Source organism: Myxocyprinus asiaticus, chromosome 48, assembly GCF_019703515.2.
Source record: "Myxocyprinus asiaticus isolate MX2 ecotype Aquarium Trade chromosome 48, UBuf_Myxa_2, whole genome shotgun sequence".
In the NCBI taxonomy this organism is placed as follows: Eukaryota; Metazoa; Chordata; class Actinopteri; order Cypriniformes; family Catostomidae; genus Myxocyprinus; species Myxocyprinus asiaticus.
The window spans coordinates 2,065,904-2,082,385 of record NC_059391.1 but is presented as its reverse complement, the minus strand read 5'-3'; the positions used below and the strand labels follow the sequence as shown (position 1 = coordinate 2,082,385).

At 40.4% G+C, this 16,482-nt stretch overlaps 1 protein-coding gene across 1 annotated transcript; it reads left to right on the top strand.

Annotated features, from left to right (window-relative positions):
* Positions 1-7,185, top strand: LOC127437304 (uncharacterized). Its single transcript, XM_051692154.1, has 3 exons — positions 1-13; positions 6,221-6,244; positions 6,918-7,185. The coding sequence occupies exons 1-3, from the start codon at positions 1-3 to the stop codon at positions 7,175-7,177; spliced, it is 297 nt and encodes a 98-aa protein (XP_051548114.1). The 3' UTR covers positions 7,178-7,185.
* Positions 7,186-16,482: the final 9,297 nt, after the last annotated feature.

Genomic DNA, 16,482 nt, shown 5'->3' with positions numbered 1-16,482 from the left:
ATGAAAAAAGAGGGTGAAAGGGCCAAACCCTCAATCCTTGTAAACTTGATATATTTTCAAAATTCTTAATACCAATATAAACTAATTTGATTAAGCTTATGGTCCCCCTCCACTCCAGTTTGTTTTCTTCATATAGATGTTTAAGCTGATGTAATGACGTATGTTCAGTGTTGCTAGAAGGCTCTGAGCTCACCTAAAATCTGAGTTTAAGGCATGTATCTGCGAGGGGGATTTGACCATCACAAATAGTTTAGAGCCAATCACGGTAAAGCATAACACCTCCAGTACACAAGCGTGAAACTTAAAGCCTCCACATTTAAAGCCTCCAAAGCCTCACAAACACTGAGAATGGATTTTACATTGAAAAAGGCTTCCATTCTGCAGTTCAACTATTGAAATGAAAAATATTTGCATATTAAGTTTGGTTACACTTTATTTTAAGGTGTCATTGATACAGTGTAATTATACATTTAAGTACTGATTATTATTAATTAACAACATGTACTTACTATAGGGTTAGGAATACGGTTTGGTTTAGGGTTAGTTGCATGTAATTATGCATAATTTACTGTTATTTTACAATAAGTACATGTAACATATGCAACAAGGACACTGTAAAATAAAGTGTTATTTTTTTCTAAGTTTTTGTTTAAGAAGGTGGAAGTAGATGCCATCTTAAGGATTTTAACAAGGTAACAGAATGTCATTTGTGGAAAAACATTAGAGGAAAAATTATTCAAAGCTCTGTTTTTATATAAAAACTGGAAGGAGTCTTTATTAAACAACATACGTTTTAGTTGTTTTTGGTAACCAATTCATTACAAGAAGAGTTATACTGAACACAAAAATGTTTTAAATTCTGTTTTAGATTAAGTGCAAGTATATACATAATTTAATATTAATAAATTAATATTGCTTTGGCTAAATGTCTTTTGTTCTTATTAAATAGATGTAGGTTTGCATTTCATATACATTTCCATTTGGTACCCAGACTCGGACCAGTACCGGCTAAGTGTACAGTTTTTATTGCCGTGATTGTGGCCCTATTGCCAGCAGTGTCATCTCAGTTTTAGCACCCGGACTCGGGCCAGTGTACTTGGGCCAATTCTGGGGTGTCATTCATTGCCGTGTTTCACAAGAGTCTGGCAAGTGGGCCGAGTTATTTATTTTGGCCTGCCGGATCTGGGCCATTGTGGGGCCAAATGATTTTGGCTACCTGGGTTGTGTTGTTTTCCATGGAGCCAACTAAAAACTTTGTGGGAACAGATCAAAATTAAGTCATGTTAAAAATTACATTAATAAACACTGACTATAAGATCCATCATAAATATTTAACTAAAGCAATGAAACTTAAAACTTTGGTAAATCATTGCTTTCCATCATCAACTCTGGTATCACTCAGAGTTTACCACTTGCAAAATATTGTGAATACATCTTTGCTTGATCATTCATGTGCTTGAACTCCTAATTATGATATTTCTGACTCCACTTGAAGGTTGCAAATAAACCGGCATTGTGAGCTCCATATGGGAGGAGACAGGGTGGGGAATAAAGCTCATGCATGCACAGACAATTGCACCAACTGGGATTTATGAAGTGAACTCTGCACAGGTTCTGGCATGCATACAGGTTTATAGATCTGGACACGTTTGTGCGTACATGCAATTTCAGGATGAAATCTGCATGAAGTTTTACTAACCCGATCTCATGAAACGTCGTACATAATTTACGAGTTGGCTATATCGTATGGTCTCGCACGATGTAGTTCGCATAAACTCGTACAACTTCATCACGTGCAAATTCCCAGATGTCTAATGTGGAAGTGAGCACAAGTTCCGTGCACGAGGCGTTAAGAACATACTTATTATGCCCTTACCCAAACCCCTTATCTAAACTTAACCAATCAGTTGAGTGTGTAAACATGATAGGAAGCTGTTGTGTGTGACAGAAGCAAGTAATTGTCGCATATTAGATGGAAACGATGTCAAGCGACGTCATTGGCTGTAGTGAAAGTCGTAGGAATTCAAACGAGTGCAGTCGCATGATATCATACGAATTAGCTAAATTTAGAAAAGTCGTACGTATCCTGACGATTTCGTCATGAGAGTGTGTTGAGTTTTACACATGAGGCCCAAGAACTTTGTAGACAGGCAAGTCATCCTAAAACCTAGTTTACTTGATGCCAGCGGTCTACACATTACCAACGTTGGGATTCTGAAACAATGAAAAATGCACAATGTTTAAATTATTTGTATGTATTTTTTACACATTAACACTCAGGCCAAAGATTTCAATTTAAATATTTAATATGACATCCTAAGCACAGAGAACGCATGAGAAGCTGGACGGAGACCAAAATCCACAAAGTCAGCTGCCATATTGTGGGAAAGGTAAGAACAGTTATCATTATGGTCAGGTGTCATCAGCTGTTGATCATAATGCAAGATTTCATGAGTACAAAATTGTAAAGACAAACTCTAAAAGCGTTCAACAAACGAGACAACTGGAGAACATCAGTTTTTGACAGAGTTACTCACAGTTGGCCACGCAAGTGTATGCGATGTACAGGTACTTGAACATTTGCATCAACATGGCTTAAGAATTAAATATGCGGAAGCTTTAAACTTTTTCTAGAATAAACTGACACATCAGCAACTACTGCTAGAGAATTTGAATCATAGCAGTCGGTTCTGGCAAGCTGATCTGCAGGTTTTCCAGCAGTACATGTGCTGTTATCAGTTCAGCCATAATTAGCACTGGTTATGTGTATGTGTGTCCCCTGATCTGAAAAGTTTTTGATGTAAAAACAAGTACCACAATGTGGTGGTATTGAAGTTAAACAGTCAATGATTCAAGTGCAAAACAGAAACCATACACACCACATCTGAGGGCAGCACTTTGACCATCACAGACCATACTTGAACCTATAGAAAATGCATTTTACACAGGAATGAATATGTGGCATTCAAACAAATCCACATCAAATCATTTTATTGTCACACAGCCATATACACAAGTGCAATGGTGTGTGAAATTCTTGGGTGCAGTTCCAATCAACATAGCAGTCGTGACAGTGATGAGACATATACCAATTTACAATAACATCAAATTAACACAACACAATTTAAACATCTGTTATACACATAATTACACTCAACAATATACAAATAATAACATACACTGTACAGTATACAATACGCTGTTTTTGTTTTTTTTTTTGTTTTTTACTATATAGATACACATTATTCAATAAAAATTAAAAATTAAAATATATAAAAAAAATAAAAATAAAAATAAAAAAAAAGTGTATATATATATATAGAGAGAGAGAGAGAGAGAGAATGTACAGTATTGTACTGTATTGACATTCAGGCTGTCGGTTGATAGTCAGTTGTTAAGAGAGACATAATATAATAATAATAATATAATTTATGACAGTCCGGTGTGAGATAAAAGAGTAAGGGTAATAAAGTGCAGTGCTGATGTATTTGATCATGGGAGATCAAGAGTTCAGAAGTCTGATTGCTTGGGGGAAGAAGCTATCATGGAGTCGGCTGGTGCGGGTCCTGATGCTGCGATACCACCTGCCTGATGGTAGCAGTGAGAACAGCCCATGGCTCGGGTGGCTGGAGTCTCTGATGATCCTCCGAGCTTTTTTCACACACCGCCTTGTATATATTTCCTGGAGGGAGGGAAGCTCACCTCCGATGATGTGTCTGGCAGTTCGCACCACCCTTTGCAGTGCTTTGCGGTTGTGGGCGGTGCTATTGCCGTACTAGGCGGAGATACAGCCAGTCAGGATGCTCTCCACAGTGCAGGTGTAGAACCGTGTGAGGATGTGGCGGTTCATTCCAAACTTCCTCAGCCGTCTCAGGAAGAAGAGGCGCTGATGAGCCTTCTTCACAACGACTTCAGTGTGGACGGACCATGTGAGTTCCTCAGTGATGTGGACACCCAGGAACTTGAAGCTGCTGACTCTCTCCACTGGTGCTCCATTGATGGTGATGGGACTGTGTTCTCTGTCTTTTCTTCTGAAGTCCACCACAAGCTCCTTTGTCTTACTGACGTTGAGGGAGAGGTTGTGCTCCTGACACCAGTGTGTCAGAGTGTGCACCTCCTGTCTGTAGGCTGTTTCATCATTGTCAGTGATCAGACCTACCACCGTCGTGTCATCAGCAAACTTAATGATGGCATTGGAGCTATGTGTTGCCACACAGTCATGTGTGTACAAGGAATACAGTAGTGGGCTGAGAACACAGCCCTGTGGGGCTCCAGTGTTGAGGATCAGTGATGAGGAGATGTTGCTGCCTATTCTAACCACCTGGCATCTGCTTGACAGGAAGTCCAGGATCCAGCTGCACAGCGAGCTGTTTAAGCCCAGAGCCCGGAGTTTCTCATCTAGCTTGGAGGGCACTATGGTGTTGAATGCTGAGCTGTAGTCTACAAACAACATTCTCACATAAGTGTTCTTTTTTTCCAGGTGGGAGAGAGCAGTGTGTATTGTAGATGCAATGGCATCATCAGTGGAGCGGTTGTTGCGGTAAGCAAACTGCAGCAGGTCAAGATTGAGTGGCAAGACAGAGCAGATGTAATCTCTGATTAGTCTCTCAAAACATTTGCTGATGATGGGGGTCAGAGCAACAGGACGCCAGTCATTTAAACAAGTTATTTTTGATTGTTTTGGAACAGGCACAATGGTGGATGTTTTAAAGCATGTGGGGACTACAGACAAAGAGAGGGAAAGGTTGAAAATGTCCATAAAAACACCAGCCAGCTGGTTCGCGCACGCTCTGATGACGCGGCCCGGAATGCCGTCTGGGCCTGCGGCTTTGCGGATATTCACCCGTCGGAAGGATCAGGTTACATCCGCTACAGAGACGGAGAGTGAACTGATCTCTGTAGCTTCAGCTGCGAGAGCTCTCTCCACGAGGGCGGTGTTATTTCCCTCGAAACGAGCATAAAAAGTATTTAGCTCATCCAGTAGAGAGGCAGCGGTGTTCATGGGAGTTTTTTTTCCCCTTTAAAGTCCGTGATGATGTTAATTCCCTGCCACATGCTTCTAGAGTTGGTGGTGTTAAACTGTCCTTCAATCTTGTCCCTGTACTGGCGTTTTGCTGTTTTGATAGTTTTTCGGAGGGCATAACTGGCTTGTTTATGCTCCTCCGTGTTCCCGGAATTAAAAGCGGAGGTCCGCACATTAAGTGCTGCGCGAACATCGCTATTGATCCACGGCTTCTGATTCGGATAGATTCGTACAGTTCTGGTCGGAATCACTTCCTCTACGCACGTTCTGATGAAACACATTATGCCATCAGCATAAAGCTCGATGTCGTCATCAGAGGCGGACCGGAACATCTCCCAGTCCGTGTGATCAAAACAGTCTTGTAGCATAGAGTCTGATTGGTCCGACCAGCACTGGATCGTTCTGAGGGTGGGTGCTTCCTGTTTCAGTTTCTGCCTGTAAGCGGGCAGAAGCAGAATGGAAGAGTGGTCCGATTTGCCAAATGGTGGGCGGGGGAGGGATTTGTAGCCATCCCGGAACGGAGAGTAGCAATGATCCAAAACCCGGTCCCCTCGTGTGTTGAAACTAATGTGCTGGTGATATTTTGGTGCGACTGATTTTAAACTGGCTTTATTAAAGTCCCCGGTCACAATGAACGCGGCCTCAGGGTGCACAGTTTCTTGCTCACTTATACTCCCATACAGTTGCTTGAGTGCCCGGTCTGTGTCGGCTTGTGGGGGGATGTACACAGCAGTGATCATGACCGCTGTGAATTCCCTCGGTAGCCAGAATGGTCGACACAGAATCATAAGAAATTCCAGATCAGGAGAACAGAAAGACTTGATGGAATGTACGTTCCTCTGATCACACCAGGATTTGTTGATCATAAAACATACACCACCTCCTCTAGTTTTACCTGAGAGGTCTTTCGCTCTGTCCGCTCGGTGCATGGAGAACCCCACGGGTTCAATGGCTGAGTCTGGAATCTCCGCAGACATCCAAGTTTCTGTTAGGCAGATAATGCAGCAGTCCCTCGTCTCTCGTTGGAAAGAGATCCGCGCTTTCAGCTCGCAGAGCTTGTTATCCAGAGACTGAACATTTGCCAGTAGAATAGTGGGTAGCGGGGGTCGATTTGCGCGGCGTCTTACTCTGATGAGAACGCCGGCTCTGTTTCCCCTTTTCCTCCTGCGTTTCCGCGGCCGTGCTGCCCAGACAAAGGGCTCCGCTTGCGTGTTTGTAAGGGTTGGCGGGTCGGTATTGAGGAATGCGAAGTCCGGTTTTCGGTGTGAGATCGCTGAACCAATGTCCAAAAGTGTTTGTCTGTCGTAGACAATAAGGCAGACAACATCCAAGACAAAAAACATAAGAATTGTAAACAAAACAAACAAAACATTGCTATGTTGTGTCGGAGCTCGCAACGCAGCAGCCATACACGGCGCCATCTTGAGTCCTTTTATCATGGAAGTGTGCATGGCTTTTACATTTATATCTAGTGTTTAAGTACTGGCCTTTTTGCTTGTTGATATCAACTACACAACTATATTTGCACTACAGTATCTTTGGTAGGACAAGTCACAATTTCCATGTAACAAATTTAGAACCAACAGTCTCTCAATGCCTGTGACTAAGGTGACATGCTTTCGATGGGTATTGTGGGATTGACGGTGGATCAAGCACTGAGAGTGGATGAAAGAGCATGTAAAATGTTGAAAGATTCTCAACTTTATGCAAAAGAGAGAAAACCGCCAAATGATAATGCTTGAGTTTCGGGCTGAATCAGTGCTTAGATCACATTGTTCAATTCATACTTTCAGACAGACTTTAAAGGGATAGTTCACCCAAAAATGAAAATTATGTCACCAGACAATGATGTCCCAGGTGTGTTTGACTTTCTTTCTTCACTTCACGGATTCAGAGATCCGCCGTTATCAGAAGTCCACTGAGCTGTTGATTCGCAAACTGCCTTTCCAGCGTCTGGTGAGAGAGATCGCTCAGGATTTCAAGACGGATCTGCGCTTCCAGAGCTCCGCCGTCATGGCCCTGCAAGAGGCCAGTGAGGCTTATTTGGTCGGTCTCTTCGAGGACACCAACTTTTGTGCCATCCACGCCAAGAGAGTCACCATCATGCCCAAAGATATTCAGTTGGCCCGCCGCATTCGCGGAGAGCGCGCTTAAATCCACAGTGACGTCATCCACTTCAACCACAAAGGCTCTTTTAAGAGCCACCTCAATTCCACTGAACGAGTTTATTTCCAGTCGAACTTGCTGGTTTATAAAGCGAGACGTGTTTGCTGTTGTGTCTGCTGACTTGGAGCCGATCACATAACGCTAAAACGCGAGTGACAAATGTTTTTTAGCACTACATTATTACTCGCATCGAAAATACCAAGTTATAGTACTTGCTGTATATGCAATTTGACATTACTATATAGCACTCATGTCTGTTATTTTATTATGCTGCTTATTTCTCATTTTAGTCCACTAGTGATTGATCTCCGTTTACGTTGATGAGTTTCGGGTAATATTTCATAATCAAGTGCGGTTGTTCATTTTCTGTGTGTTTCTACCAGGTCCTGTAGGCGAAATTAAAACCTGGCTGTTGTATATTGTTTGTTTTTCTAAATTATAATTACTATATAATGCTTTTGTAATGCACTTGTACTAAATCGCTTAGTAAAAAATAAAATGAACTTTATTTACACGGCATAGCGAGTAAGGACTAAACAAAACATTCAAGATAAATGAACAAATTTACGATGATGGCACACAAATGTCTTAACCAAAATCTCATCTTTCGGTAACTTCTCGACAGAAAATAATTTACTTGTGATGACATAACTTGAAAATAACTTTAATGTTGTTGTGTGGTGTTTTATAGGCGCGTGTCTGACTAAATACGTCCCGGTCAGGTTTGACTTGCAGAACATATACATGTATTCATTACGTGTTTTTATTCAAAGCGACTTACAAATTGAGGGAAAACACAAGTAGAACATAATATGTACCAAACGTACAAGCAGATTTTAAAATACAGAAGAGTAGAAAAGAGAAACTTCATATTTGAAAATTAGTCGGGTATGTGGGGTTTGGTGGTTAACGGTGCCTTTTTTGTGGCTATGGAGTGCTCGCAGAGTGGTATAAAATATCTGTTCACAAAAATTCTTAAGAACCAGTTTTTTCCCTCTTTGATACTATCACAACAAAATTAAATTATAATAAAATATCAGTAAAAATGTGCGGGAGAACTAAAAGGAAACTGAATCGCGTGGGGGATGGTACTTTTCAGGAGGTGGGACTATCATTTGAAAGCTTTTGATTGGGTGTTTTTCAGCCCGCCACACTTGTAGCTGTCCAATAAAATCATGTAATGGGTGTGGCCCAAGAACACACGCCAACAGAGGGTGCGCATTGTCTCCTTGTAAAATTAGCATAGAGGAGGGAATAAATACTTCTGTTCGTCGCTCAGACAAATAGCAAATAAAATAAACTTATTAGGTCACATAATGTCGTATTTGTGTTGTGCATCTTTGGACCTGAATTAACAATGGCTGTATTGTCAGATAAATCAATAAAAATTAGATGAATATTTAAGCTCATGTTCTTTTTTTTCTTAACTAATGTTTTGCCAATGAAACTCTTCCGAATTGTAACTAATTTTAAATATAAATCTTCTGAGCTTTCATGTTATTGTAACAATTATAGCGTATACATGCCTTAACCTGTTGTGCTAGACTGTCTTTAACATTAGCATTGGTTTGGAAGGATGTGGTACTTTGTTTTGTTGACTTCGGGTAAGAAAAAAATAAGTAATACATTTGGTTCAGTTGGTTGCTATGAAGTTCCACGTTCATAGATCAAAGTATTCAAGCTCTGGACTAGTGAAGACAGACAAGAAGCTTTCCGAAGCATTGGGTCAATTGAACCAATTGCTTCAGAAAATAATTAACTGTTTCGCAGCATTTCGACACAATACGTTGAAATTATTTACTGCTCTGTACTTGTCATATATTTTTCATGGTTGTCTACGATATCCTAAAATAAACAGATCTGAATATTTGGAGAATATGTAGACCTTCCTATATAAGTTGGCCTTTTTATGATTACAGTTTTAAAATTAATTTAATGCCCAACATTCCGGCTGTGCTGCTGCCCAACAAGACAGAAAAGGGTTGTAAATGGGTTAAAGTCTGTTCTGTCAAAAGCCAAAGGCTCAATTAAGAGCCACCCACTTGAACCATGATATAGTGATATTTTTCTGCTTATGTTAAATCAATCACGAGATTCACAGTTGTTTGAAAGAATAAAAGGTTACAAATATCTGTGGTAATGCAGCTGTTGAAACAAGTGATACTCCTTCATTCGGATCTTGAAAAACCATATAGCATTGGCTCAAAAATACAGATTCATTGGTATGACTATGCAATCAGGTATGTAACGATGTTAGGTGTATTTGCGTGAGCATAGACTAAAGATTACCTTTCTGAAAACCCATTTGCAGACAGCTTTGATAGTAAATCCATTGTGTATTTGAATGCTTGTTTCTTTTCAGTGTGCATATACAGGTTTGCTTGTGTGTTGCATCATGCATGTCTATGTGCAAGTACAGTATGTCTGTTTGTGTGTATACATGTGCAGCATTTTTACAGTGAGTGGATTATTTCTACCTCCCTGCTTGTGCTCTGATGAATTGAGTATCCTTTATCACTTGCGCATCTGTAACGCTATAGCATTGTGTTTGTGTTATATTGTGTAAAGTACATAAAGAATATAAAAAGCCGTTTGCTTAGCAATGTCTTTTTGAAGACGCCTTTCTTCAAATGTTCCCACCTTGTGAGTGATATATCCCTCTGTCAGATGGGAACTAGCACTGTTTTCCATATACACGAAACCTATCTCCTCTCCTCCCACGGCAGCTGCAGAGGGACACCAGAGGGAGACGCATGAGGATGAGGCTGAGCACGGATATTTAAGGAGGATTTGTTTGTGGCCCAGCCTTACGTGCCTCAGCCTGGGAGCATGCTGACACAAAGCTCGCTGAGGTTGATTGTGAGCGCGTGAAATCTTGAAACGCTTCACTTTCGTTTTCAATTTGAATAAACAACTACACTCTGCTGCGTCCATAGTAACACAGCTCACTCAACTGCCATCGCCTCGATACATGTCCTCAATGCCATGGTGGTTTGTTAGAGCACATACTCATTAGCTGACACATCAACACACATAAAAGTACCAACATAGGAACGTAATACATTTTAAAATGCATTCTACTTAATTAATATTTTTGTTTTAGCAATAAATGTGTCATCAAAGTAACTTATTTATTTATGTCTGTAACTGTAATCAGATTACTTTTGTTAAGTAACATGTTACATTACTGCGTTACCACAAAATGTAATCAGATTACAGTAACACATTACTTTGTAATGCGTTACACCCAACACTGAGCATGAGCATAGTGTAAATGTAAAAAACTGCAAATACAGTAATATAGACCATTTTGGAGTAGGCGTCACGGTTACGTCACTGCAGTGGCACGCATATTGTAGTGGCAGAAAAACAGCAGAAAAAAGTTGAGGAAAACAGGCGACATCCACGGAATAAGGAAAAAAGTTCTTGTTGTGCCGTTGGATGTCAGAATAGGAATACAAAAAAAAGATGATCTTCGTCGAAGACACCCTTTGAAGCTAAACGCAGACGTTTATGGTTGCAAGCTATTCAACGGACAGACTGGACTGATGAAATCATCCGGAATTCTCATCTCTGCAGCGCTCATTTCATATCAGGTAAGGTTTCCAGGTCTCCAGGGTTTAAAATGCAAAGGCAAAATCAGTGATGTGGATAATAACAATAAACTAGTAAAAGCAGCATCCACAATTCTGGCATTCTCAGTGGGCTATTTCATAATTGTAAACACCATAGACCAACTTAAGTAACATCAGCGTGTAAGCAGAAGTAGCATGTAAACAAACCAAATTGATCATAGACAGTTTAGCTATAACATCACTCAGTATTTATGCGAGCATTTAATGAATGAATGGGGCATCCAGCAATATTATATCTGTGATATGATATTTACGTTAAACTATGAATGAGCACAAACTTAGCTAAGCCTTGGGACCACATAATATTATTGATGTTACAACGTAATGACTGAGGATGTCTTACAGGAGAGGCATCTATGGATCCAGAAAGTCCAGACTTTGTTCCCTCATTGTTCACTTATTCAAAGCAGAATCAGTGTTTGGAAGCTCCAAACAAAATTGACAGGTAATCTACTCCCTTGATTTGATATAATTTTACTTTAAGAAATGTTGGTAGTATATCTTAACTAATATTTCATGGTTGGTTTGGTTATAGGTTCAATAGGAAGAGAAAGAGGGATGAGGCTATCAGCAAGTCCTCACTGGCTGACACATCAGGCTCTCTCACTGCAGCTCAAGGGTCCTCCACTGTAGAGCCAACAGACTCTCTGTCTCCAGACTGTCAAGAGGAGCTTTGTACTAGTAAGAGTTTCACAAATGCTTGTTAAACCAGAACTCCTTTTTTGATCATGTGGAGTCACGGATAACTCCATAACGACCTATGCAAACAATTTGTTGCTTGCATAGTTGCCAGAGTAGTTTGAGATTGCATTTTTGTCCAGTAATCTGGTCATGGGAGTCTGACTCTACTCCTTAATTAGTCCTTTCATCTTGAGTATGTAGGTGCAGTCCACTGGTCTAACATTTATCCACCTCTGTATATTTAAATCAGTGTTGCACTGGATGAAGACCTGAGCCTCAAAATGCTGTAAATTATTCATTAATATTAGAAGCATGATGAATCCTTTATGGTAAAGGTATGAAGTTTTCTCATCATACATACTATCATCTATCTCTCTTAGATGAAGAAGGTGCCATGATCCCTCAAGCCATCTACAGTGAACTTAATGTCCAGCATGAACAGCTTCTGACAGAGTGTGTCAATTTACGCACAAAATGCAACGCACTCAAAGAGGAGAATGAGCGGCTGAAGGAGGCACTTGGTAGCAGCAGGAGGTTCTCTTTCAGCTCAATCAGAAACAAAGCTGAACATTTCCTTTTCTTTACTGGTATAACCACTATCACATTTGAGTGGTTGAAAGACAGTGTAGCGATGATGCATGGAACTTTGAGCCTGGAAGGTCAACTGTTAGTTGTGTTAATGAAACTGCACTTGGGTGTAAGTAATAAGGACATTGCCTTTAGGTTTAATGTAACAGATACTGTCATCTCCAATATTTTTAGAAACTGGCTCCCTATAATGGCACAGACATTAAAGCCAATCATCAAATGGCCATCCAGGAAGGCTATTCTCAGGAAAAGGCCAAAATGTTTTAAAAGGAAATATAGGCAATGTTGGTGTATCATTGACTGCAGTGAGGTTTTTATTGATAGACCTAGTTAACTGTTTGTCATAAACAGATTTAAGTGGCTCAGGTAGGTTTGTTTCAATGTCCAATTCAGATGCAGAATCTGTGTCACTGAGGTCCATACTGATGAGAATAGCTGCATAAGGTGCAAGGCTTCTTAACTCCCTTAGGTCATTATTGGTGAGCTCTACAATGTAACAAAAGATGGTCATTAGCCTTAGTTATAGCAGTTATATGTCTTGATTTTAAAGTTCATTTTGAAAATGCATATTTATTTCCTCTCAAGATTCACTTTGTCCAGAAAAATGCCCTTACTATTAGCTATCCATTTTCATTAATGATAAATATGACTGAAAATTAACTTGATAACAATTAAATCAATTGATGTTCATGTCTTTCACATAAAGCCTGCCATTTTTCTCAGGAATGTCTTTGAGTTGGCTAGCTGTTCTTTTTGGCTTGCTGAAATTTATCTGACTCAGGGGTGCTGGCTTGACCTCTCTCCTGGACATGTCTTTCCACATGCAGGCCCCTGATGTGCTTGCTGTGTCTGTCCTTCCCATCCAAACATACAGCTCAACCTTAAAAAGCAGCATGGCTGCATGGCTGCAGCACGACCCTAACCTGTGATGATTAGCCTACAATTAGAGTATGAATTTGATGTAAACAATAGATCTAGATAATATTCGCATATGCAATTCATAGAGGGCATACTGTATTAGCCCTATAGTTACAGCATGAAATCATATTTAGTCCTATATCTAGAAATAAAATTTTACATACTAGTACATTACTATATAGTAATAGCAGCAGTTTTACAATAAAAAACAGTTAATACTAACCCAGCCATGCAAGTGCAGTTCGCCATCAATATATAGTTGTCTGACCTGTTTATAATAGCCCACATCTTGTATAGCTGTGTTTCATGTACTTGCCGCTGGCTAGACAGTACGTTGGTCCATAATACACAAAAATCATTCAACAAATCTCGGTATTCAATGTCCTGGACATGACCGCAAAGTACAAAATTATATGCGTCAAGAGATTTGTATGCCTTGAGTTTTTCTTTCGTATAGATGCTGGGTTTTCCATATGGTATACGAAGATGTCCAGCCACAGTAACTTTGGCCATTTAGTTGGATCCTTGAGCCATTGACCCGACAGTAAATACAGGTCAGGAAACCTCATCCCATTGCTAAAGGTTATCTTATTTGTGTAAGACAACCTGTCTTCTGCTGGCAAACCATTAAAATAATTGGAGAAGGCGTCCGGATGATCCATTTTCCTATGGATTTTGGTGCTCACATCTGACACCGCTACTGCAGAACTGTCACTTTCTGCCACCAGTTAGGCTCCGCCCACAAATAATGTCATCGCTGTTTACAAACACCAAAAAGGTCTATTAGGATACAGTGTGTATATCAACACATGATCACATAATGATACGACCATTAACAAATTTAATTATTATTAAATAGTATTATTTGAAACTATTCTGTATTCAAAATTAAATTAAATGAGATTACATGAGCATAATGTGTAGGGGATGGAATGTGCAGTATTTGTTTTAAAGGGATAGTTCACCCAAAAATGAAAATTATCTCATTTACTCACCCTCATGACATCCCAGATGTGTATAAATTTTTTCCCCTTCTGCAGAACAAAAACAAAGATTTTTGAAGAATATCTCAGTTCTGTTGGTCCATACAATGCAAGTCAACAGGGTTCAGAACTTTGAACTGCATAAAAGTAATCCAAAAGACTCCATTGGTTAAATACATGCTTTCAGGAGTGATATATATATATATATATATATATATATATATATATATATATATATATATATATATATATATATATATAAAAAGACTTAAATATTGATCTGTTTCTAGTTATGATTAAATCCCCAGTCTAGGTTGTGGAGAAACCGTAACCAAAAGAGAAGGGATTCTTAAGAAAATAAAATAAGTCCTGGAGTCCTGTCTCCCGCTTGATATAAATGACTAAAACAGTTATCAAAAGGTATATTTTGTTTATTTACAAAATAATGAAAAGGGGAGCAACAGAAATCTTCAGAGGGGTATTCCAGAAAGCAAGGTTAACTTACCGTGACATAAACCCTGAACTCTCGGTTGATTAACCCAAAACTTGCTTACTCGTGGTATGTGGGTTCCAGAACACCTGCGTGGGATTAGTTCACCCAACCGTGAGTTTGAAACGAGTTTGTGCGCGTTCACAGTGAACTCAGAAAGGTCAGCAGATCGCCGAATTCTGAAGTCATTATGGAAACAGACGCTAAGAGGAAATGCATGTTATATTTCAGTGACTTAAAACATGAAGTTTTAATGACTGCATTATTTCATCTTCACTCGTAATAGCGATAGGAACTGCATCGGTTTAGGACTGAGAGTTTGCTTGATGGAAAGTATACTGAATCGTTGCGTGAATTTTTAAATGAATTAAACTATAAAGATTTACTGTACATGTAAATGCTTAATTCAACATTAATATTAGACCTCTCTCGCCTACATTAATTTTTAATAGGTCGACCTTTATGATATTTGTTTGTATTGAACGTCATTATAAGTATTAACATTCATATTCTATTAATATTATGATAATAGGCTATATAGCTTTATTATATATTTTATTTTAAGATTCATTTTACTCGTAATTACCATGTTCTGTGCATGCTAATTTTATTTTACTGTATGTCATGTGAGCTGAATGTATTTATTTTTAATACCAATTGATGTACCAAGTTGGAGTTTCTAAAAACTTAGAATCATATCACCTTTAATTTCCCACAGTTGCTGATGGTGTCTGTAAGGACGGTCGATAAGGAGGACACGGGAGGCAGGTTGCTCCACTCACAGGTAAGGCTTTTAATGACCACACTGATCTCTTCAGCTTCACAATAATAAATTCTTAGCTTCACAATAATAATCTCTTCAGCTTCACAATAATAGTCTCTTCAGCGTCACAATAATAATCAGCTTCACAATAATAACTTTGGGGACCCAGGCTCTCTCTCTTGTCTGCTGGTGGTGTGGCTCTTTTATGCCACTCTCCCCGTGCTCACTGTAATTAGAGACAGGTGTTAGACATAATTTAGCTCAGGTGCAAGCGCCCTTACCGCTTTCTCTCTCTCCGGACGGACACTTGACCACGCCCCCGCTGCCACATATCCCCACCACCCGACTCGTTTCTCGAAATGAAATCGGCGGCAGCCATCTGCGCTCCCGGTCTGTGGACCACCTTGAATTTAAATGGCTGAAGAGCCAGATATCAACGGGTGATCCGCGCGTTGGTGTCTTTCATGTGGTGCAGCCATTGGAGTGGGGCGTGATCCGAACAGAGGGTGAAGGCCCGCCCCAACAAGTAGTATCGGAGGGTGAGGATCGCCCACTTGATGGCAAGACATTCTTTTTCTACGGTGCTGTACTTAGTTTCCCTCAATGAGAGCTTGCCGGGCGCTCCTCCCCCTCCACCACCTGCGAGAGTACGGCCCCCAGCCCTCTGTCTGAAGCGTCCGTCTGTAAAACAAAAGGGAGAGAGAAATCGGGTGAATGTAAAAGCGGCCCCCCGCAAAGTGCGGCTTTAACTTGCATGAACGCCTGCTGGCACTGCTCCGTCCACTGGACCGGGTCTGGAGCTCCCTTTTTAGTGAGATCAGTCAGTGGTCTGGTGACGTCCAAATAGTTAGGTACGAATCTTCTATAATAGCCAGCCAGCCCCAGGAAATGTCTCACCCCTTTTTGGTCTTGTGCCTCGGGCAGGTCGCAATCGCTGCTGTCTTATAAATTTGGGGACGCACCTGCCCATGGCCCAAGTGGAACCCCAGATACCGTACCTCCACCCGCCCAATCATGCACTTCTTTGGGTTTGCTGTGAGTCCCGCTCAGCGCAGCGATCTCAGAACCGCCCTCAGATGTTAGATGTGCCGCTGCCAATCATTGCTGTAAATGATGATGTCATCTAAATAGGCAGCGGCGTAAGCTGAATGCGGTCTGAGGATTCGGTCCATGAGACGCTGAAACGTAGCCGGGGCTCCAAACAAACTGAACGGAAGTGTCACAAACTGGTGTAA

Coding starts and splice junctions, on each gene's coding strand:
- LOC127437304 (XM_051692154.1), top strand. Junction 6,245..6,917: donor CCGCTTGCGTGTTTGTAAGG/GTTGGCGGGTCG, acceptor TCACGGATTCAG/AGATCCGCCGTTATCAGAAG.